Source organism: Typopeltis vanoorti, chromosome 17 (assembly GCF_054136105.1).
Source record: "Typopeltis vanoorti isolate ZY-2024b chromosome 17, IOZ_Tvanoo_1.0, whole genome shotgun sequence".
NCBI classification, from domain to species: Eukaryota; Metazoa; Arthropoda; class Arachnida; order Uropygi; family Thelyphonidae; genus Typopeltis; species Typopeltis vanoorti.
In genome coordinates, this window is record NC_143565.1 from 113,501,243 (window position 1) to 113,525,205 (window position 23,963).

The 23,963-nt window shown below is 35.9% G+C and overlaps 1 protein-coding gene across 1 annotated transcript in view; it reads left to right on the forward strand.

Annotated features, from left to right (window-relative positions):
* Positions 1-2,808: 2,808 nt before the first annotated feature.
* The window catches only part of LOC150097811 (N-acetylated-alpha-linked acidic dipeptidase 2-like), a 309,838-nt gene continuing 288,683 nt past the window's right edge, over positions 2,809-23,963 (forward strand). Inside the window, exon 1 of the mRNA XM_090406796.1 lies at positions 2,809-3,558. Within this exon, the coding sequence (XP_090262922.1) occupies positions 3,224-3,558 (335 nt within the window). The 5' untranslated portion in view covers positions 2,809-3,223. The remainder of the gene's footprint in view (positions 3,559-23,963) is intronic.

Sequence of the window (23,963 nt, forward strand, 5' to 3'; positions counted from 1 at the left end):
TGAGGTCCCAAGATGCTCACCACCGCAACAAACTCTAACTCCTTTGTTGCTGATATTTGTAACATTTGTGTACAGATATAAGTTATCTGCATGCTTTTTTGTATACCCTTCACTATAACCTGCGTGACACAACTGGACAATTTGCAGACCTCTCTTCTGATCTAGTGCCTTACCTTATGCAGACATCTTTGATGATTCTTGATAAGTCTGAACACAAAATCATTCTCTCCTCGTAATAATTTCTATATTATAATGTCCATTCTCATCATTAATATAATTTAATAACATTGTTGCTCTTACATTGATGCTCACCATTGCTCCTATCATAATCTAGTTTCCCTGACTTCTCTGTGTTAGGTCTCATACCAATCAATAATTTCTCAAGACTTCTGATACCAAATGCATTCAAGTATAGGTACATCTCTCATACAAATCCATTCTTCTTTCAGACTCACTCTGCACATCCAAAAACTAGCAACCAATGTAGAAACATTTACCACCATATCATTCTTCTTAATTCATTTTTATCATATCCAGGTAACATATTTGCTATTTTTACTTTCTCACTCTTCAATCTCTCCTTTCAACAATCCTTTCATATCCTCTCTCATACTGAAAGTATTACTAGTTAAGTCGTTCGTGTCTATTAGAATTAGGATCTCTTCTCATTTTCTTTTCTAGTTTTCAATTATGTGCTATATTTTTAATTTTTGTTGAGGAAAAGCTTGAAGTTATAACCTGCACATGAAGTGTTTTATAATAGAGTCTTCATACCAAATAATATCCTTCTTTTTACAATTAACGTTGTCCTCTCACTGCTCCTTTAAACGCCGCTCGACTTTCTCTAATTCCCACATCGTCTGTCTAATAATCTGTTACATGTATGTGCGTAAATAAGCGCCTGTGTAGCCCTGCTGGAATGACATTTTCTTCAATATGGTTAGATTGCCAGAAGAAAGATCGTTATACATTACATTCTAGTTACTAACTAAAGAAATTTTTATGTTTTTTATTTATTTATTTTTAATCCAGTTTCCAAGATAGTCGAACCTTGTCATAGGCAAGGTGGGCTGGATTTATGCATAAGCTAGATAAGCTAAACATTACAAGGTGCCTCTTTCTCAGAATAGTTCATGTAAAATTTACTCAGTAGAGGGATCTACTAAAAGTTATAGCTTATGGGCCACAACAATCTTAATCCTGCCCACCGCTTCCCTGTAGGTTTTCCATTGGTTTTTAATCACACAACTCAAGAAAATCGACTGTAGAACTCATACTATTATAGACAATAATATACACCATTTGGGTTAGGCATGACAATATTGTGCAGTTATCTATAGTATTCGTCTCCTCTGATGCTTATGAAATCATTGAAATCATTGGACCAACAATCTGTGATAGTATACCTTTAGGATGGAGCATTGCTGCTGTTTATCTTCACAAAATTTTGGAGAATGAGGGGGAGGGGTTCAATCTCCACTGGTAGCAAATCAGAGATAGCTGGCCAAAGACTATCGCTAATAAGCGACAACTAACGTGTCGCAATCTCGTGGTTCCTAACATAATATTCTACCGTCGATTTTCTTGAGTTAATGGATGAAAAACCCGATTTTCAGAAAGAAATAAAATCGAAGAAAGACTTACGAAAAGTTCCTGTAGTCGGCGACTAGGTTCGATTCTAGTCGCCGACTAGGCGATCATTCTTAGGGTCGCCTAGCGCAAGAAATGCAAACGTCACTTCCCCTGAGCTACCCCACCCCACACACACATAAATTATATTTATAAAAATATATATAATAAATCCTCTAAATGAAAATCTTCACTGGACAGAGGAGGCGAATTAGCGTCTATTATACGAGTACATTGCTGTATCATTATGCTCTAAATTTAGAATAATTTTATCTAGCTACAAATGGTTAAAATTTATACCCATGCAGTGGCATAGCTGGGGGGGGGGGGTAGGGGTCCGCCCAGGGCGGCACTTTTCACGTGAGACAATTTTATTTTTCGAAGATTCTAATATATATTTATGTTAACTTAGTAATTTTATTCCTCAATTAATAATTAATTTTTAATAACTATACTTACGACTTAAATAAACATAAACATAGTGTTTTAATTTATTTCCCTGTACGTCGTTTTGACTTTTCGCAGTATTTTTGGTGTGTATTGAGAGAGACGCAAAAGTCAGGAACCGTCCCGGGGAACAAAAGTTCTCACGGTAAGATGGGCCAGGACTGTCTCATGCTCACTCTTTCGACTAAAAAATCCCAAAATTGAATTTAAAAGATTCATTTCCCCATAAACATTGATTTGTATTTAATATCACAAACACACAAAAAAATTATTATCTGCAATTTTTATTATGCAGGTTTATTCAATCGTCCATTAAGCTCATAAAAGCCTTTTCTTTAACTTCAAGGAAATTAGGTTTAGAACCACAGACAAAATCAATTATCAATTTCTATTTTCTTTCAGAAAACCGGTGTATGACACATCGCTTTTACAGTTCAGGAACCAGTAGGATTAGATTTTGTCTTCTTTTCGTAAAATAAACAAACAAAAAGAAAAAGGAACTAGTTTGATATTGTAATTCTGTGGCGTAGGCCATTGATCATATTTTTGACATTTAAATTTCAATTTTTTTACCCTTAAAGTTTTTTTTATTATTTTAATTTTTTATCGTAATCCAGCATGCTTATCAAAAATCATTAAAATTTCAGTTGGATGCTGTCATCTACCGAGCAGTCGATCACATGTTTGTGATGTCATAAGCTTGAGGATTACAATTGGAAGTCTGATGTTTTACTGGGGCGCGCGCCTCCTCTACCCCTTCAAAGTTTCTAGCGTGAGAGTGTGTCTGTAAATAAGTACCTTTTGGCAACGTTTATATCGCAATAACATGTGTGCTATTTATTTTGAAGGCTGGAAAGTAGTTACTAGAAATAAATAACGCAGTAACTGAAGAAAATGTGCTGTTTTAATGCTATTAACTAGTTAATCGTTGCTGTTTTATCCTATTTATATATTTTTAGAAATTTTATTCATGTTTATATATGCAATATATTGAGTGGGTGATACTTGGGCGTAACACGGTAACCAAGTGTCACCTTTGTGGTGCTAACAGAGCAAAGGAAAGATTTTATAAGTTATTACTCTGTAACAATTGTTGCTGCAAATCTGTCACTTTTCCGTTATTATCTGATAACTGGTAAGCCTAACCATGTCGGCTCAGTACAGACCATACCGCAATGAAGTGGGTTTAGACAATGAACCAGTAACTTGGGATGAAAGTGAATTAGGTGATGTGCAGATATATCAAAAAACAACTGAAGATATTCGCTATGTATCCAATCGGCATCTCGTAATCGGAGCAATAGGAATTGCATTATTAGGATCATTGGTGGGTCTTCTCATAGGATTTTTTGCCCATAGTGAACATAGCGAATGCGTTCCCAGCCTAGCAGTTGCTCTTCATTCTGTTGAAAGAGAGAATCCACATATTAGACAAAAGATAATCGAAATGGTTAATGGAGATGAAATCAGAAATCATATCAGGTAAGTTAAAAATAAGAATTCTCTATTAGCAGCGTTTTAATATGCAGTTAAAGAGAGTCTAGTGCAGTCGCTGATATTTCTCAGTAGTTTGGTTGATAAACATTAAAGTGATGGTTATCAACCAAACTACTTCAGTTGCCTAACTGATACATCTACATCACTTATAAAGTATTACCAATTTTTAAGTGATGTTTCCGTTAGGTTTCCGTCATCTCCATCCAGGAGGTTGGCTATTATGGATCTTCATATATTTCTGTCTTAAGTTGCTGTCTGCATAGTTTAGGCCCAACAATCTTTTGTTTTACAATTATGTGTGTCGCTATCTTCGTGTTATTCTTTTGCCTTCAGTTCTTCCCTCTAATAAATCTTTTTGAAGACCTTCATCCCTCACAATATGACCCATATATGATATGTTTCTTTTTTGCGTTCGTTATTCGTTCCATTTTACTACCATCATTTCTAAAACCTAATTTCTCTATTGGATCTGTGAGTTCTTCGGTGCTCTTTTGTACCTCCGCATCTCGAAAGCATCAATCCTTTTGTTATCTTCCATGTTTCTGCTCCATAGAGAAAAAGCAGACTAAATTAAGCATTTACTCATTCGTAGTCTGTTTTTTTTTTTTTTTAATTTCTCTTGATGTTAGTATATTCTTTTCTGTTAAAGGTTGCTTTTACAATTTATGTTCCTCTGTTATCGTCCCTTTGCATTTTCCATTTATTAAATATCCAAAATCAGTGTAACATTTGACTTGTTCTATAATTCATTTTATACTTTGAGTTTTTACTTTGGGGTATGTTTTTCTCTGCATACTATCATACCTTTTTTGTTGTTGTTTAATGTAATGCCATATATTTTACTCTGTGTATTTATTTGTTCTATTAACGTTTGCAAGTCTCTTTCAGCAGTCAGTATAGTTTCATCTACATAATGAAGATTATATTTCTTCTATTTTTACTCCCTCTAGTTCCACCATATTTTCCAAAATTCTTTACTGTGGAGATTTAACTGAAGAAGAGTAAGCACACAACCCTGTATAACATCTTTTTTATATTTAGAAATTTTCTGGCAATTCATTGTTGATTTTTATGTTTGCAGTTTGGTTCCAACCTGTATAGGATATCAGTCTTATATACATTGAAGTCAAATGATATCAATGAATACCATCAAATGCTTTATTATTCTATGAAACAAAGATAAACATGTTTCTTTCTAGTATTTTTAATATTAAAGATACCTATCTTTCTCTGTTTTTCTCACAAATCTACTCTGGATCCTTTATTTCATGTGCTGCCAATTTCATTCATTTCCATTTTGTACTGTAAATGAAAATTTCTAATGCATTCAAAAAATCTTTCATTTTTATTGCAAACTTATTTTTGAGTCATGCTTTAGGTAAATGAAATTCAGATAAACTTCTTTATTGCTACTTAGTGTTTTTTAGTCTTACTTTTAGTTTTGAAACAGAAATTAGCTTCCTGCCACTTTCAAACAACTCATTCAATAAGTCACATTCATTCATTCTTCTAAAGATCAACTCATTCTCTTGTGCAACCTAGAATGTATAAAGTCAAGCTTACCTTGGATAGATTGGTAGATTAGTTAATATCTGCCTTGAAGAACAAAAATTACATGTACAATCATCTGTATGGCAAGTCTGAACTGGCAGACCATGCTATGGATACTCCTTCACATAGGATTAAATGGACAAAGACATCAGTATTACACAGAAGTTGCTATAAGTTTGCTAGGCTATTTTTAGAATCAGCATTGGCTATGATGCACTCCCCCCATCTTCAACAAGTATGGTTGCATTAACTGCCAAAAATCTGGAAGGTAGTCATTCTGAGACCAGATAACCTGACTTCTTCAAATTAACTTTATGGTTATCTCTAAATATAAGAACTATAAGAAATATAAATACTCTAAATATAAGAACCCTAGCCAAAACAGGAAAACTCAAACTAATAAACTAATGGAGAAAGAATTTGAGAATGTTAGCTGGGATATTGTAGGTCTCTCTGAAACAGCCCAGGAGAAGGATCGGTAAAAATAAAAGATTGTGGAAGAATGTTTTACTCAGGAAGAGATGACAATATGCATAGAGAGGAAGTTTCCATATTAATTAAAACCAACTTAATAAACTAAATAGCATTTGTAGAACTAAGGACCAAGAATAATTGCCATAAGAATAAAAGGGAAAGAAAAAGGGGTCTACTACAAAATAATTCAGATATATGCCCCCCAGATAAGCTTCTACCACCACATAGAAGACCAAATTAACAAGTAAAAAAGACATTTTAATAGTGATGGAGACTTCAATGCCAAGATTGGAAAATATATACCAGATATGATAGATGTAATGGACAAATTGGTGTGGATGAGAGAAAGACTTCTTGAATTTTGTAAACAAAATAACCTGTTTGTCACAGATACCATCTTCTTCCATAAACCCTCTCATAAGTACTCATGGACCTGACCAGCTGGATTAACCCAAAACTGCATTGACTATATACTAATCAGAAAAAACTGGAAATCATCTGTTCAAAATGTAAGAACATTGAAAAAAAAAACAGATTTTGACTCTGATTATGAAATCTAGGCAGCAAAAATTAAATTAAAATTCAAGAACATACCTAAGACCCATAAAAATATCTATTGACCTATAACCTATAGAACCTGAGATAAGCCAAGTGACATCCGACAAAGTGGAACATTTATGGAACCAAGGTAAGGAAATCATGGTACAGATGCCCGAAAAATATTAGGAACAACTATTAAATCAAATAAAGACTGTATCACTGCAGAAATATTAGAAATCATAGAAGAAAAAAGAAATGCCAAAAGCCTCTTAAATAGAGAAAACACAGAAGAGTGCAAACAGAACCTTAGATGACTGAAAAATAAAATTGACAGATTGTGCAAAACAGCAAAGAACAACTGGCTAGAAGAAAAAGCAAAAGTCTGTGAAGAAGCCAATAAAAGACATGATAACTAAACAGTCTACAGGATCTTAAAAGAACTCTTGAAATCATATGGAGCTAAAACACTAAAAATGAAGGATAAAAATAACAGAAGCTGGATCTATACAATAAATTAATAATATATGGAGAGAATACTACCAAACTCTCTCTTTTTTAAAGAAAGTTTGGTAGAGAATACTACCAAACTCTTTTTAAAAAAGAACAAGATTGGGATAAAATAAATACAGAGACCAGAGACAGGAAGAGGAAAGTTACCACCGGTAATAAAAGAAAACAAATAAAATAAATAACATGTAGAAATTCTACATGCCATAAGCCAAATGAAAGAGTCCAAGGCTTCAGATATTGACCAACTACCCATAGAACTCTGGAAATATGGAGGTCATAAAGCAACTAAGTTCCTATTAAAATTCTTTAACCAAATTATATACACAGGAGAAATCTAAATGATTGGAAGACAGGAATCATAACATCTATTTACAAAAAAAAAAAAAAAAAAGAGACAGGCAAAAATGTGAGAACTATAGACCAATAACTCTTAAGCCATAGCTATAAGATTTTCACACACATCTTTCAGAACAGAATTCATAACACAAAGGAAGAAATCATAAGAGAGGGCCAAGCAAGTTTTAGAGCCAGCAAACAATAGAGCACATCTTTATGGTTAATAACTTTTGACTCCATGGAGGCCTGAATAATAATAATAATAACATAGATGAAAAATACTGGGAAAACAATATGCCTATATACTGCTGCTTTATAAACTTCAAAGAGGCCTTCGATTCAATAGACAGAAATAAACTGATTCAAATCCTTAAAGATTAATGACATCAAGCAGGGTCTATCATCAGATTTGCAATTGTTTGCTGATGATGCAAAATAGGCAGGGCAATCAGGGATGCTACTGATATTCAGAAATTACAAAATGATTTGAATAGACTGGAATTTTAGGCTTACGAAAATGGCTGCCAGTTTAATGTTAGTAAGTGTAAAGTTATGCACTTTGGCGTGATTAGAGCTCCAGCAGCATATTATATTAGCAGGGTTATGCTACAAGAAACTGAAGAGGTAAGGGATCTTGGTGTATTGATGGATAAGAATTTAAAGTTCAAAGGTCACATAGCAAAAGTTGTAAATACAACTCAGAGGATAATTGGTATGTTTAAGTGAACCTTGACATGTAAGGATAAAGAAGTAATTTTGCCTCTTTATAAGGCTTTGATAAGACCACGCTTGGATTACTGTGCACAGATTTGGTCTCCTGGATTCCAAGGGGATAAAGCTGTGGAAAGGATGCAAAGAAGAGTTACAAAGATTATATCCGGATGATGGGATTTAGATTATGAGGATAGATTATGAGTATGTGGATTACAGACTCTGGTTAACAGGAGAAAGAGGGGTGATATGATACAGGTCTATAAACTTTTAAATGGGTGTTATAGCATTTCAACTGATGAAATTTTTCATTATATGGAAGGCGGGGAGAGAACACGAGGGCATCCATCGGAGTTAAGATTGTTCTCAGTCAAGAAAGGGTTAAGAGCTAGGTTTTTCTCCCAGAGAGCAGTGAGTGAGTGGAATGATTTGCCCTTACGGGTAGTGAGTGCATCTAGTGTGAATAAATTCAAGGGTAGGTATGATAGTTGGGTTGGGTAATTTGCAGCCTCCCTCGATGAGTCCTTGACTTCCTGAAGGTCTTAGATAATAATAATAATGATACAAAAATATACTTAGAAATCTGATCATTCATCAAAAACTACTGTAAAGACACCAAAGAATTCATTAAAACTGATGGGATAAAGTGATATATTTAAAGTAGATAAAGGAGTCATGCAAGGATGCTCACTCTCACCTCACTTATTCATAATAATGCTTGAAGAAATATGCAGTGCCATAGATGAACCAGGACTACAAATGGAACTAACATAAACCATATTAAACATGCAGATATTATCATTCTGGCCAAAACCAAGATACAATTAGAGAAAACAATAAACAGTAAACAATAAATGCAAAAAAGTACAGAATGAGAATTAACTGTAACAAAACAAAAGTAATGAAAATCAGAAAAGAAGAAGAAAACCTAATAATAAATTTCAAAGGACAACCACTCGGATTGAAATCCATAGAGTTTCCTGCCGAAAAAACTATCGGCGAGTCCAAGTGTAAATGATCACTTGGGTAGTACAACATTTGGACTCGCCGATAGTTTTTTCGTCAGGAAACCCTATGGATTTCGATCCGAGTTTCGTACCTGGCTATAGAAACATAAGGGGATTTACCATCCCCTTTCTATTAACATATTAGCCGGAAAAATAGCCTTTCAGCTTATTAAATTAGAAACTAAATAACCTTTAACCAGTAAAGCACAGACTCAGTATGGGATAGTCAGCATGAACAAAATTAATAAGATATAGAGCAACAGCAATATAACAACAAGCTTCAAATTAAAACTATAAATCTATCATAATCCCCACAGCCACATATGGAGCAAAAGCATGGAAACTAAACCAGAAAGAAATCCAAAAAATTCAAGCATTCAAAATGAGATGCCTAATGAAAATAAATAAGACCAACTGGACAGAACATAAATGAACAAATTAGAAACAACCTAAATTGCAGAGATGGAATCATGGATCAGATCAATAAGCAACAGATAAGATGGTTCGGACATATTCAAAGAATGCCTTCCACTAGAATATTGAACCTTTTGTTGAATGGACAGGTAAAAGTAAACAAACCAGAGCTAGGTGGAGAAGATTCTTACATAGAGGTATATGCAAGGATGAGAAAGAAAAAGGTTATCAGGCCTATAGAACATACCACGCTAGGTCAGTTTTTTTTAGTTACAGTGGGAATTATTTCTATAATGATTTAGTTGAGTGCTGTGTGCTTGTCACTGTTGGACAGACTCTGACAAGCACATAGGCATTCATCACATTTGTGATTTGAGCTTTGAAGTTTCTGGGTAGGAACTTCAAAGCTCAAATGAAGAAACCAGAAATGTTAATAATTCAGTAAATTATTTTTTCTTTTCTTGATACTGTTTATACTGTTGATTGATTGGTTTACTGGTATAAGAACAGCAATATTCATACTGCACCATAGCAAAAGTTACAGCAATACATAAACGTTCAAACTAGTAAACAATATGCATGTACAAAAACCCAAGCCAAGTAATGCAGTATATACATATAAAATTACAGCAAAGGTTACATCTGTACATAAATATTCAAAGGGAAATTACTAAACAGTTTGCATGCACAAAAATTAAGGTTAGCAATGCATTATCTACCTATAAACATATAAACAAAATTACAGTCAAATGTGTTTTTACAAATTAATTCTTTGCAGAAGGTTAAAAACATCATGCAATCTGTCTGAGTCTCATAACATCTGCATGAGTGTGGCTTGGCTAAATAGGTTAAAAATTTCATTCCTCTCTCATGTAAAGTGCTGCCAATTCACCAGAATGTGACAAATAGTAAGACACATTGCATTTTTCAAAATGACACATGAGAGGGTCATCAGCCCTCAGTAAATAATAATGTGTAAGATGACTGTTAACTATGTGGAGTTTAGCAAGAACAATTTCCTCTTTTCTCTTTCAACATCGACTAGAATGCCAGTGCTTAATTTCAGGCTTATTGTCATGTAATTGTTCATCAGTGTTTCCTGCCATGATAACTTTCATTAAGCAGTTAGCTTTGATTTTATAAACTTTGTGTAGTCTGTATATGGTACTGTCAAACAGCATGTGGAGAAAGTATGAGCTGATCTAGGAGCTGCTTCATTCTCATTTCTCTTAATTCCAATGTGGCTGGGAATCCAGCACAACTGAACATCAAAAGTAAGGGTTTTCATTTTGTACAACAGGTGTAACACCTCATATAGCACACTGGATGTGGATTATACATAGGAGAGGAGATAGCCTGTAAAGAAGCTCAATGAGTGTATAAATTACACACTTTAAAACACACAGTAGCACAGCCAACAAAGGTTCTTGAGCCATCAGTATAGATAGGCAAGAAATCAGAGTAGGGTTGCTCTGCGTGCATTAAACAATTACATGCAGACAGATGGAGCATGAGACTTCTTTAGTTGACAGAATGGAGTGCAAACCTGCCATTAAGGGATGCTGTTATGTTTGGTGTAGACAATGCTGTCAAGAGCTTGCATAGTCTCTTTAACATGCATGCCAAAAAGGACATATGACAGTGTGTAATATTGAGCTTCCCAATGCAGAGAAAAGAGTCCATGCAGGATGATCTGGAAGAGATCATCCTTTTTTTAGGGCATAATTAAGAGACACCTGTTTCCTTCTAAGTGATAGAGCCATTTATTTGCTTCAACATAAAGACTTTGAGTGGGTGATGTGTGAAAGGCACCAGTAGCTATCTGTATACCCTGTTGAAGATGGATGGGATCCAATCATCGCTGGCTATTCTGCCTTGCAGAACCATAGACTTGAGACCCATAATCCAGCTTTGAACATATAAGCACACAATAAAGACAAAGCAATGACGATTGATTGGCACCCCACTCAGTAGAGGATAGAATGCAAAGGAGACAGACAAGCAGATCAGCTGCATTCTACCTGGAGGAATATAAGTCATACATCTGCAACCACGACTATGGTCAGTCAGGCCTGGCTGACCATGTCTTGGATACAACCCACAGGATTTCATGGAAAAAAACCACCATGCTCCACCACAGGAAATTCAAAAAAGAGAGACTATTCTTAGAATCGGCTGCAGCTCTCAGGAATCAACCAAATCTTAACAAATATGGTTGCATTAAGCTTCCTAAGATTTGGGAAACGCTTATCACCAGAGGTCCCACTTTACATTCCAGGCCATCTACAACCGCCCTTAGAGGGCGCTCCACCTAGATAGGACTTTAGTGTCACCCACGTGGTTGGGCTTAGTATTGTTTTGTTATTTGTATATGTTACATTAGTTTTTTTGTAATCCCTGAAGATGTCTCATTGACTGAGACGAAATATAGGAAGAATTAAATTCTGTTTTAATCCTTTTTGAGTGCTATATACAATCCATTAAGCCTCCAACATGATGTCCTCACAGCACTTAAGCCTCTACACACGGAATGCAAAGGAGATTCAATGTTCTCTTGCATTTTTCTCTTAGTTGAGGAATGTGTGCAAGGAATGTAAGTCTTCTGTCAGAGAAGAGTCCCATGAACTTGGCTTCTATAGCTACTTGAATAACAGTTTATCCCATTCTTAATTCAGCATTGGGTGAAGAGTGCATTTTTGACAGAAGTGTACAAAGACACTTTTTTCTATTGAAAACCTGAACCCATTATTAAGAGTCCATAGAGAAACATAATCAATTGCTTGCTGAAGTTCTTTCAATTAACCTCATGTTATGAGAGTGACAGTAAATTGTGAAGTCAACATATAAAGCATTGCCTATAGTGGGAGGAAGCTGTTCAATGATTGAGTTAACTTTGATAGCAAAAAGTGTCACATTTAAGACAGAGGCCTTGGGAAACAATCCTGTTCTTGATGATATGGCTGAGATAGCTTCCCACTAACTGGGAAAGTTTGCCCAGACAGAAAGTTTTTAATAAATATAGGAAGGTGTCCTCTGCGACATAGGTTATAGAGGTCTTTTGATATGCATATCTCCATGCTGTGTCATAAGCTTTTTCCATGTCAAAAAAAATTGAAGTTTATACCATGAAGCACTGTATAGTCTGAGTCTATATTTGCCCCTGGTATGTTTTTGTTTGCATGGTACTATTTTGAAGGGAAGTGAAGAACACCTTGTCTGTTCTTCACTTCCTGAATAGATAAAGTTATTATTACGTGACACCTCCAGGGAGTCCAAGGACTCATCGTGGGAGGGCACACTACTCTACTTTGCTAAATACATCTCATCTTCTCCACTACTACTTAATTCTTCAACTACGACATTACTATTACCATCAACACCATCTATCACCCATCATCACCTACAACAGATTATTCCTTAGTTTTTACACATCTTTCTTACTGACTCCTATTATGTCTTTATTCATATTTAATATCTCTTCCATTAAATTGTCAAATTTACCAAAATGGTATGACGTTCTAAGTAGCTGTTCATAAGAGCCTATTTGTGCTTTTCAGATGAACTTGATCCAATTATGACTGTCCTGATGGCTTTGAGACATCATCATCAGTTATTGGAGTTTATCCTACAGCTCCCATTTTTGGCATTGTCTTCCCTATAGTTATATATAGCAGAGCACATCGCAGGAGACTCCAAGTTCTTCTGCATCACTGAAGCTCTTCTGCCTGTGATCTGTAATGTTCAGTAGAAAGATAAGATGGCAGTATTACAGTCATTCTGATCATGCCTGAAAGTTTCTGGAAATGAGCCTTTCTGATATCATTTGCCTTTTAGCCAGTTACTGATAAGATTTGCTTCCTCTATCAGGATTTTACCATTGCCCAAGTTAAAGAGATTTTCAGGATTTCTACAATCCTTCATGGCCACCATATCAGCTCAGTGTCCTAAAAGTCCCCACCATACCCCCATCCTTGTAGGCATTCCTATTCTTCTCTATTGTTCCCTTCCCCCTCCCACGAGGACATTTGGGTTGGACTTTGGGAAAGGTAACTGCCAGCATAATTTAAATCAACACATTTAATTCAAATGATGATTACACAGAGATCACACAGTTTTCTATATTCTCATTTGTGATTTATCACTAGGCAGATAAATTGCCTAATTATAATTTACATCTGGAAATGTTCTGTAACTAAAATTTAAATGTGTTTGATTGGAACTATGAGAAAGGGTGTCTCTCTTGTGCATGCTCTCTCTCCTCTCAAATCCTTTTGAGGTTTCACAGGTGTCATGTTTATGCTGTATAGCATATGAGTACAGTAAAATGCTACATTTTCAGTTATGACAAATAGGAATTGCATTACATTATTGGGAACACAATAAAGAGCAATCATTGCTCTGTTCTCTTCAGAGAGAGAAAGAATCCATGTTTTAGATCACTGATCTAGATTTTGTTATTCTAATAAGCAATAGTTTAATCCATATTCTTGTTGGTTACTGGCTTAATGCATTCCATATGAATGGGATTGTATAATGTCTTATACAGATACAGGGATTTTGAGAAATGCATTTTAAAAACTATGATCGTTGGTGGATGCAGTATCAAAATATGAACATAAATCTTTGAAATTCAATTTGCTAATGAAAATTTTGATATTTTCTGATATCAAACAGAAGGCAAAAAAAAAAAAATTTATTGAGGGAACATAAAAAAGAGGATGAGAGAAGTAGCCCAGTCGTGATGAAGATACACTTGCATACTTTGTTTGCTTATATGTGGATAAAGGATTAAACCCAAAAAGATCGTTTCTTGGCATCTTTAATTGATTACTTGGTTGTTGAAGAACACATTGATAAGTAGAGACAGGGAGATTATTATCCCTCTTTATAAGGCTGTGATACAGTTGCATCTTGTGATCAAATCTCTGTGAAGCACAGATTTGATTACAAGATGCAGAATGCAGGGTTTCTTGGGCATGTGAATCCAGAGACAAGTGACCATGATGGTGGCAGATCTGTGGAATGTTCCTTATGAGGATAGAAAGTTTAGTTGAAGTCAGAAAAGAGGGAAACATGATTGAAACTTATAAATTACTAAAGGGTTCTATAAAATTGATACAAAAGAAATGGGTGAGACTTGTTAGTAATTTAATACTAGTAAGAAATATACTAGTATTAATATAAGTAATATAAATAGTACTAATATAATAAATATAAGAAATTTAAGACTAGTTAGTAAGAGTATTAGGACTAGATTTTTTGCTTGGAGAGTGATGAATGACTGAAATGAATTGCCAGAAGTGTTGAGTTCTCTGATAGTGAATGAATTTAAGGGGAAGCATGATAGGTATTGTGTAATAATGGTTAGTATGTGGGCCTGCTCTGATGAGTTTTCTGATAAAATTAAGTTAGTAGATGAAAAATGTTACTGAGAGAGGTTTATAGATGCAGAAGAAATTTTTAATATATATGTGGAGAAAGCACATGTTTGTGTCCCCAGAAAGTTGAGCAAGAATATGGTAAGCAAGATGTTTTGTTTGGTGGGCAGCAAATGAGGTAGATGGTTTGCCAGAGGTTGATGTGAGTGCATTGTCAGAAAACGAGTTTAAGTGATCACAAGATACAGCTCTATCATAGTCTTACAAAGAGGGATAATAATCTCTGTCTCTATGAATAATGTATGTGGATGCTTGGAGAATAATATTCAGATCACTTTGATAAATGTCTTTCATTCAGTTTTCGTAAATCTTCTTTGGTAAAGTCTTCATTCGATCAAATGACATTAGCTTCACATCACTCAAATTCATCATCTGTTCATTGGACATCCACAGATGCTGTATAGTCGCTCCGATGCTCGGTGATGTGCCACACCAGTCCTCTCTATGTATTCCTGTTGTATTCTTTTCAACTCGCTGAAGATCAGTCACTCCACACACACACACACACACACACACACACACACACACTTACACTTACACTTCATCTCATTGACTCAAACTAATGAGTTAAAAACATTTTAAAAACTAAAATATTTGTTTTCTAAGTTTCTTGCTGTTTAAAAAAATTGAACTATGTAGATACCTGTACACCTAATAAAGTGATCTTGGTATGTGTGCTTAAATAAAAGTTTGAAGATATTATCTTTAAAAAAATACCTGTTTCCCTCAGAAAGTTTCTATACTTGAAGAGAAGCATACAAGGCGAAGGGTTTTGTTAAGGATGATTTCTCAAGGAAGGGGATGAGGATTCATCAGGAATAAAAATCTTATCTTGGAATCAGTAGAAAGTAGATACATTTTAGACAAGTAGTCTTCTGGTTTAGTAGTCCTCTAGATGGTCTGTAGTAGCATCTAGATACTTCAAACAAATCTGTGCACACTAGCATAGATGTGACCTAACCAATGCTTTGTAATGACACAACTGCATTTTGATTCTTGCTTGTCAGCAGCCTTCTGGTATATTAGCAGTTTTTCTGAGTAACTTTCAAAACTGTTATAGTATACCTCATTCTGATTTAGAGGCATTAATTCATAATCCACATTAAGAAAGGTGTTAAATTTTCAGTGCACATGAGGCCTAAACCTAAAGGCATTCAGTCCAAGTAAGAACTATGTTCAGCATAGAGTTTGGGCCTTCACTAATGCAAGATTGGATCAGTACTGCCATGAGCTTGACCAGTGAAACATTTCACCTTTTTTTTCTGACAAGGAATTTGACCATGCACATTGTGTCTAATCCCCCTCTTAACCTAGCTTATTCTAACTTAGAGGCTACTTTACGTCTAACTTAAACTATCTTATCTCTAGATACTATGTTCCCATACCATCCCTTGGTATGTATTTGCATGGTAGTCTATCACTGGTAGTCTATTATTATGGCCCATCATCCCATCAGGTCTACAACTCGATCTAATGAATTTGCCACCATTAGATAGTATTATTGACTATTTTTTTTTCATCTTTTTTTTTTTTTTTTGTAATATTTCAAGCAATTTATTTTTGCTTATTTTGCCAAATGTGTGTGCTTAAAGGCTTGATAAGGTTATATGTCTGTAGTTTGCACATTCCTGTGTATGAGAGGCATTTTTCCATGGATTGAATTTAGTTGAATAGCTTCATTTAAATAATGCTTTACTTTTCTTCTCCAAACTTCAGAACTCCCAATTTTTTATCACTACCTGTATTTTACATTCATCAAATCTTACACACATATGTACTTGCTTTTCATTTGTCTGATTGCAGCATTTATTTCCATCCTTAACATTTTTTTTTTTTTTTTTTGGGTGTGTGTGGGGGGAATCTCCTAATGTTTTTCAAACTTTATCCATATTTTTCATCTTTAGCTTTTGCAGACATTTATTTAAAGTAATCAGCCCAAATGTGAGAATTTTTTTTTTTTATCTTCAATTGTTAGATTGTCTCTTATTTTTCATTTTTAATTATATATATTGATGTTTTTGAAATATTTTATCATCATGGATAGTTTCATTCAGATTTTTTATTTATTTATTCAATTCAATTTTGTTTCTCTTCATTATTTTTAACTATTTGTAGATTTTTTTAAAATTCAGATATGTTTTGAATAATAAGTTTTCTTTTTTTTATTGATTTCACAGGTCTTATTTCAGGAATAAGTCAGTTATTATTAGATCTCTATCTAATGTTTGTTTTATTGCTTCTGGTATTGTATTTTTTCTTTTCCCAAAAATTCCTCTGTTTTCAAGAATTAAGGCTCCTGTTTTTTCTTTATTCCAGTACATAACACATTTTGTGTATGTTTTCAGGCTACATCTCTTTCAACACACACACACACACACACACACACACCCACACCCACACCCACCAGAGAGTGTATGTATAATTTTTTTAATCTGAAAGCAGGGGCTGCTTAATAACAGACCTCTCCAATTTATTACAAAGTACTGTATTTTAAACAAGGATATGATCAGAGAAGTCATGAAAAGGTGCATTTTTTTAAAGTGACACTTTCATTGTCACCATTGCTAAGTATAGAGCTATTTTTGGCATATAAAACGGCATACCCAAAACTATTTAACAAATTTTAACGGTGATTCTAAAAGCCATATTTTATTAAATTTTATCAAGCCAGGAAGGAATTATCATTTTAAGTTGTTTTGTCAGTGTCTTGAGGAGTGGAAGGGGGAAGAGGAGAACAGAATTTTTCATTGATGAACTTTGGTACTGGTGTAATAACAGAAATCACTGCACTCAAGTGTTTTGTGATGTCTCTTTTGTCTAGTGGGTAATTTCAGTGCCCTTATAATTATTTACCATACAATTTTTGATTGTTGATATTTCTGTTACATTTGTGAGTATTATGATGTCTGTAAGATTATCATCATCAACAAATTCCTGAATGTATCCTCATGGGTGTACAGGACAGGATATTGTAAAATCTCGCACGATAAGTTAATTTAGTTATCAAGCTCGTTTTCAAGGGTGTCAAGTCAAAATATAAAGAAAATACGATTTATTGGGTTTTACTTCTTTTTTTTCTTAAATATAAATTGACTACCTTGTAGAATATTTTTGATATCACCTATAATGAAGGAAAAAAAAGCCAGAGAAAAGGGATTATGCCTTATTGAGTCAGCAAACAAAAAGTTCGCAACAACTTGCTAACATCACATAAAACAAAGACTTTCACAAGAGAGAGCCCGAGTGACGGAGGGTGATCACAGACATTTCACAGTTGAAACAAAGAATGAGGAGGATATTTAAGGGGCTGAAAGACAAGGTTAAGAGGCTGTACTGAAAGAGAAGAGAAGGTAGATTATTAGGAGTTCTGGGCTGGAAGTTCCATAGCTCGTACCTCCTGACTCAGAGGGTACACTCATGGTTTGTCGTTGGAGTTTTGTCAACGCTCCTTCTCCCTGAAGTTCTCCAGGCAGTTCTCCAAGCATGTCTGTTGGTGTATCCTACGGTATAGCAGGGGTGCGTCCCCGCAATCTCAGACAACGGTCTGGGACCCGATGGACATGTTGTAGGCAAAATCATGGTCTCCTCAACTACATACTAGTGTAAATGACAGGCAGCCGCCGACTGAGGAGGAAAAAGGGAAAGAAATGTCCAGATCAAGGCAAAACACAAGATGTTTCAACGGCTTTGTTCATAGTGAAGGACTGTTATAAAGTAGAAACTGAGTAACCACATCATATCGATGTTCATGAATTATAAATATGTGTGACTGTATGTAATTGTTAAATAAGAGTTTGTTCTAAGATTGTATAATACTAAGTAGCGTGTTAGAATTGCTTGAGGGCAGAAATGGATATGTTTTAATTGTGTAATGTATTTTCTGGAGTTAGCTATACTGAGAGAAAGAAGTATTTCCCACTATTTGTCTAGTATGTAAATACAATTTTTTAGTTAGAATAAAATGTTTTGTTTGGACAACAATTTGATCTGATCATTGCCAATGCACTATTATTATTATTATTATTCAGGCCTCCCTGGAGTCAAAAGACTCTTCCCTCTTGCTCACAGTTTCCTTTCATAACTTCCAGGGATGGCCTCTTGTCATCACTCCTTCCTGCTGTTCAACCAAGCGAAAGAATTCCCCAGTGTCAACCCTGTAACCACCTCTCAACAGTTTAAAAGTCTCAATCATATCACCTCTCCTTCTTCTATCCACCAAACTCTGCAGTCCACATTCCCTCAGCTGATTCTCATAACTATCATTGTACAGTCCTGAAACCATCTTTGTTATCTGCCTTTGTACCCTTTCCACAGTTAATTTATCCCCTTCAAATCCTGGGGACCAAATCTGAGAACAATAGTCCAAGTGTGGTCTGATCAGGGTCTTATACAACGGAATGATAACCCTCTTATCTCTGCAGGTCAGTGTCCTTCTATTATTGCAGCAATCCTCTGTGTTACCTTCACTACCTTTGCAATATGTCCCCTAAATTTCAGTTTTCTATCAATTATCAACCCCAGATCTCTTGTCTCCCCTACTTCCTCCAGCTTAACTCCTCCCATAGGGTATGCAGCGTCCCATTGATGTGTCCCAAACCTCAAGACCTTACATTTTGCTGCATTAAACTGATACCCCCCATTCATTTGCCCATCTATCTAGCTTATTCAAATCCTCTTGCAGGGCTGCCACATCTGCACTATTACTAATAATCCTTCCCAGCTTCGCATCATCTGCAAACAACTGAATATCCTCTTGCAATCCCATGACAATGTCATTGATATAAAGGTTAAACAATATAGGTCCCATTACTGAGCCCTGTGAGACCCCACTTGTAACCCTCTGCTTCCTTGAAACTGCCCCACCATACACAACTCTCTGATACCTATCAGACAGCCAATCCTGAATCCAGTTGACCAATCTGACATCCAGACCCATGTGTTGCAACTTAAATATCAGCTTATCATGTGGCACCCTGTCAAATGCCTTTGCTAAGTCTAAGAAAATGGCAGTATATGCCTTTCCCTCAACTAATGCTCTTGTAACTTTATCATAAAAGGCTAGCATATTGCTAAAACAAGAGCACCCCCTTCACAAATCCATGTTGACTCTCCCAGATAACATTACTCTCATCTGCCCAATGCTGTATATGGTCCTTATACGAAGGAAGGTATATGTTCCTTCCTTGTGTGTCCGATGACACACAAACTAGTGTATAATTAGACACTTCCAGTCTGCTACCGCCCTTATGCAATGACACTATCTTACCTTCCTTCCATTCCATGGGCACCTTTCCAGCAGCCAGACTTTCATTGAAAAGCCAGGTCAAAGGCATTGTCAGTTCCCTAGCACATTCTCTCAAAACTCGTGGTGAAATACCATCCAGTCCCACAGCTTTACTGACATCCAGAGTACTCAGCATTTGAAACACACACTCCTCCTGTACCTCTAAACCTTGAACCTGCCCTATCCCTCTAGCATTAAAACTGACTCCTCCAGGATGAAATACTCCAATAAAGTGTTCATTGAACAATTCTACTATGTCCTCTGCATCAGTCATTTTATTCCCATTTTTATCCCACAATATCATTCTTCCACAGTAATTTCTCCTCCTACTGGCCAGATATCTAAAAAATTCCCTAGGATTTTCTTTGGATCTTAGGGTTAATCTCCTCTCATATTCCAGTTTCGTCTTCCTTACCATGCTAGTCACTCTTCTGCCCTGTGTCTTATACTCTTCATGCATCTTCTCTTCTCCTGTCTCCTTATATCTCTTCCACAGCCTCTTTTTCACATGCAATTCCTGTTTAATCTTGTTTGTCATCCACTTTACTCCAAATTGTGTCCTCTTGTTCACTCGTGATATACAACTTACCATTGCTGCTAACAATCCTTTCATAATTTCCCACGCACTAATGATATCCCGGCCTTCCAATTCCTCCTCCATGAAACTTCTCCAAGTTGATGTCTTAGACTATTATAATCACCTGCCTTATAATTCCACATACGTTCCCTGCTCTTTGATACTCCTGCATGTCTATTCATTTTCCAAGTCAAAACCATATGGTCACTCTCCAACTGGTGAGAGAGATGTCATCTCAGTTATTATCAACTCTTCTGATGCTATAACCAAATCCAAAACTCTTGAACCTCTTGTTCCCTCTATTTCATGTTGCCTAAGACATTTGTCCCTCAAGAATTCTAGAAATTCCATTCCCTTATTGCTACATGCATCTTCCTCTCCCCAGTTTATACTACTGTAGTTAAAATCTCCCATAACAATCATTCTTCTTGCACTTGCCAAACTCAACTGTCTAAACATTTCCTGGTCCCCACCCTCTGTACTTCTGGGTCTGTAGCAACACCCCCACTAAATATCCCGTCTTGCCCACCTCTACCTCACACCATATGCTTTCAAAATCATTATTGTCACTGCCTTCCAAAGTCTCCACTCTTAGAGGACATAGGTCGTCACTTATCATAAGCAGTACTCCACCACCATGCTTTCCCTTCCTATCCTGCCGAAAAATGCTGTACCCAGCGACTTCTATTCCTGTTATTATATCCCCTTCTGTCAACCACGTCTCAGTGATCCCAATAATTTTTGGCCAGGCTGATGCTATCTGTGCCACAAATTTCTCTCCCTTATTCTGGATACTCCTGGCATTAGTATATAGCATATAAATGCCGTTGTTTCTATACCCAGCATTATCCCCTCTAGACTCCACTGGGCTCAGTTACCTGATGTCGTTCCCCTTCTAAGTACCCATTCCCACAAGAGGCCAACCCTCCCCCCCTGCTACCATCCTCCCTGGGACACACTGACTTTTTCAGAACAGCACTCTCCAGATGCCTACGTCCTTCCTCATTCAAATGTAAGTGGTCTCTTGTATACAATTCCTCTCTGTCCTCAAACGCACTCCAAGCATCCACATATTTCAGTCCTCTCTTGTCACACATTCTAGCTATTATGTCATTCAATATTACTGCTCTTCTGCTCAGCTCGTCATTATCATACCTAGGCAACACACACACTATTTTTCCTCTCTGTGTCTTCTTTCGTACCACCTCAAGCAAGAATCTCATATCTCTCGCTGCCCTATTGACACCACCACTCAAGTCATTTGTTCCCACCATCACAATCATCTCATCTACCCTTTCACCTCTCTTAACTGCCAAAGCCACCCTTTCTATCGTTCCTCCTGGCAAACACTCCTCATGCATCCTATCTTGAACACCACGGATCATTGAGTCCCCATACATTATACCTCTTACCATTCCCTCTCTCCTATTGTTTCCATTTTCTCCTCTTCTTTCATTCCCATACCTCTCTCTCATTCTGTCTCTCCTACTGTTTCCATTTTCTCCTCTTCTTTCATTCCTGTACCTCTTCTTTCATTCCTGTACCTCTCTCTCATTCCGTCTCTCCTACTGTTTCCATTCTCTCCTCCTCTAGCTACGGACCGTTGTGTGTGTGTGTTAATTAGATATTGCCATGACTTACTTTATGGTTAAGAGAAATTTGACTAAATATTGTCCTTATTCCATTTCTTTAATTTCTCACTCTCTATTACTCTGTCTGACTGCAGCAGTTGTAAATGAAATAAATTTATCAGGCTGAAGAGCATGAGAAATTAAATATACTGCAATTGTATAGCCAGCAACAGAATTAGTCTGGTTTTCGTGCGGTATGAACAAAAGGCAAGTGCAGGAAGAAAGGGGGAGCAAAATTTAAGATAGAAGAGTTTTGTGAATTAAACAGCCTTTCTCTTGGCACCTTGTCATATGCCTTTTTTCAGATCTACAAAACTTAAATATAGATTATTTAAATTAAGGGGATATTAAATCCCACATTGTTTTAAAACCGAATAAGAAACTCAAAGATCGGAATCAGAGAGCTACTCACTGATGAAGCCTCAATAAAGGCTGAAACCGGTCTGGGTAGTGACCTCCCACCATAATGTAATAACAGCATACATTTCCTAGGAAATGTGTTTTTACATTATGGAAAATACCAAGAATAGCGATCAGAACTTTACCATCTTTGCTGCGTGTTGCCCGAGTTTGTTCTACGTATTAGGACTACTTGCATTAGCTAACTAACGCTACTAATCGCTGATACTTTTATAGTTTACTATATTCGGCATGAAACTCTCTGATTCCGATCTTTGAGTTTCTTATTCAGTTTTAAAACAATGTGGGATTTAATATCCCCTTAATTTAAAATGTTTATATCGCCGAAATGAAGCCTGTTGGCTCTTTATATTTAAGTAAGTTAAATACAGATGCTTTTTATATTCCCATGATCTCTCAACTATTTGTCTTAAAGTGAAAATCTGATTCCGAGAACCTCTGTTTGGCCTGAATCCATCTTGTTCTTCTTCAAGCTTTTCATCTTCCACAATTTTTCTTAACTGTTTCTTAAGAATTTGCATAAATCTTACCAGGAACATTCAGTAGGGGAAAGTCCTCTATAATTCTCACATTCCTTTTTATAGATAGCTGAAATGGTGTTACGAGAGCTATACTCTAATCATATGGAATTTGACCCTCTAACCAGGCCTTCTGATTATGCAGTGTAGCCACTGTAAAACTTTTCTGCCTCCATATTTAAGCATTTCTGGTCGAATATCATCTCTTCCAGCTGCTTTTCCACATTTCAGGTTTTTGATGGCTTTTTCTACTTCAAGTATCTATTCCTGTTAAGTGTTTTCTACCACTGTGCCACCACTGCTTGCTTCATTTAGCAATCTTTCAAAGTAATTACTCCAGATATCTAGAATATCTCTATTTCAGTTTTTATGTCACCTTTATCATCTCCGATTCCTTTTATAGTACTCTTTCTTCCATTTTTAACTTCTTCAGCAGCCTTCAGAACATTTTGCCACCTTCCTTATAATTACTCCCAGTTATCCAGCTTTGACTCTTAAGCACCTCATCATTTGTTATTCAAATAAATCTGTTGAGTCATTTGCTTTAAAACGCATTATAAAACTGTTCTGTGGTTCATCCTACCAAACAGATAAACTGGCTAGAAGAACACACACAGACACAGACAGAGAGAGAGAGAGAAAGAGAAACTAAAATTGAACCACTTGGAAATGTTTTGTGTGTAACATTAAATTGCAAATTTTATGAGGGTGGTCTGAAAAGTTCTTGGCCTCACAATGAAAAAACAAATTTATAATTACAAAATTACTTTTATTTTTCAACATAATCTCCCATAAGACCAATACATTTATTCCAGCAATGCTCCAGCACCATTATCCCATATAAAACAAACTATTTGATAGAATGACTTACAATTTCACATGGATGCTTAAGACAGATGTACCAACTTAGAAAAAAAAAAAATCGTGCCGATAGTGTTGCCATCTATGGTTGAGGCCGAGAACATTTCAGACCACCCTC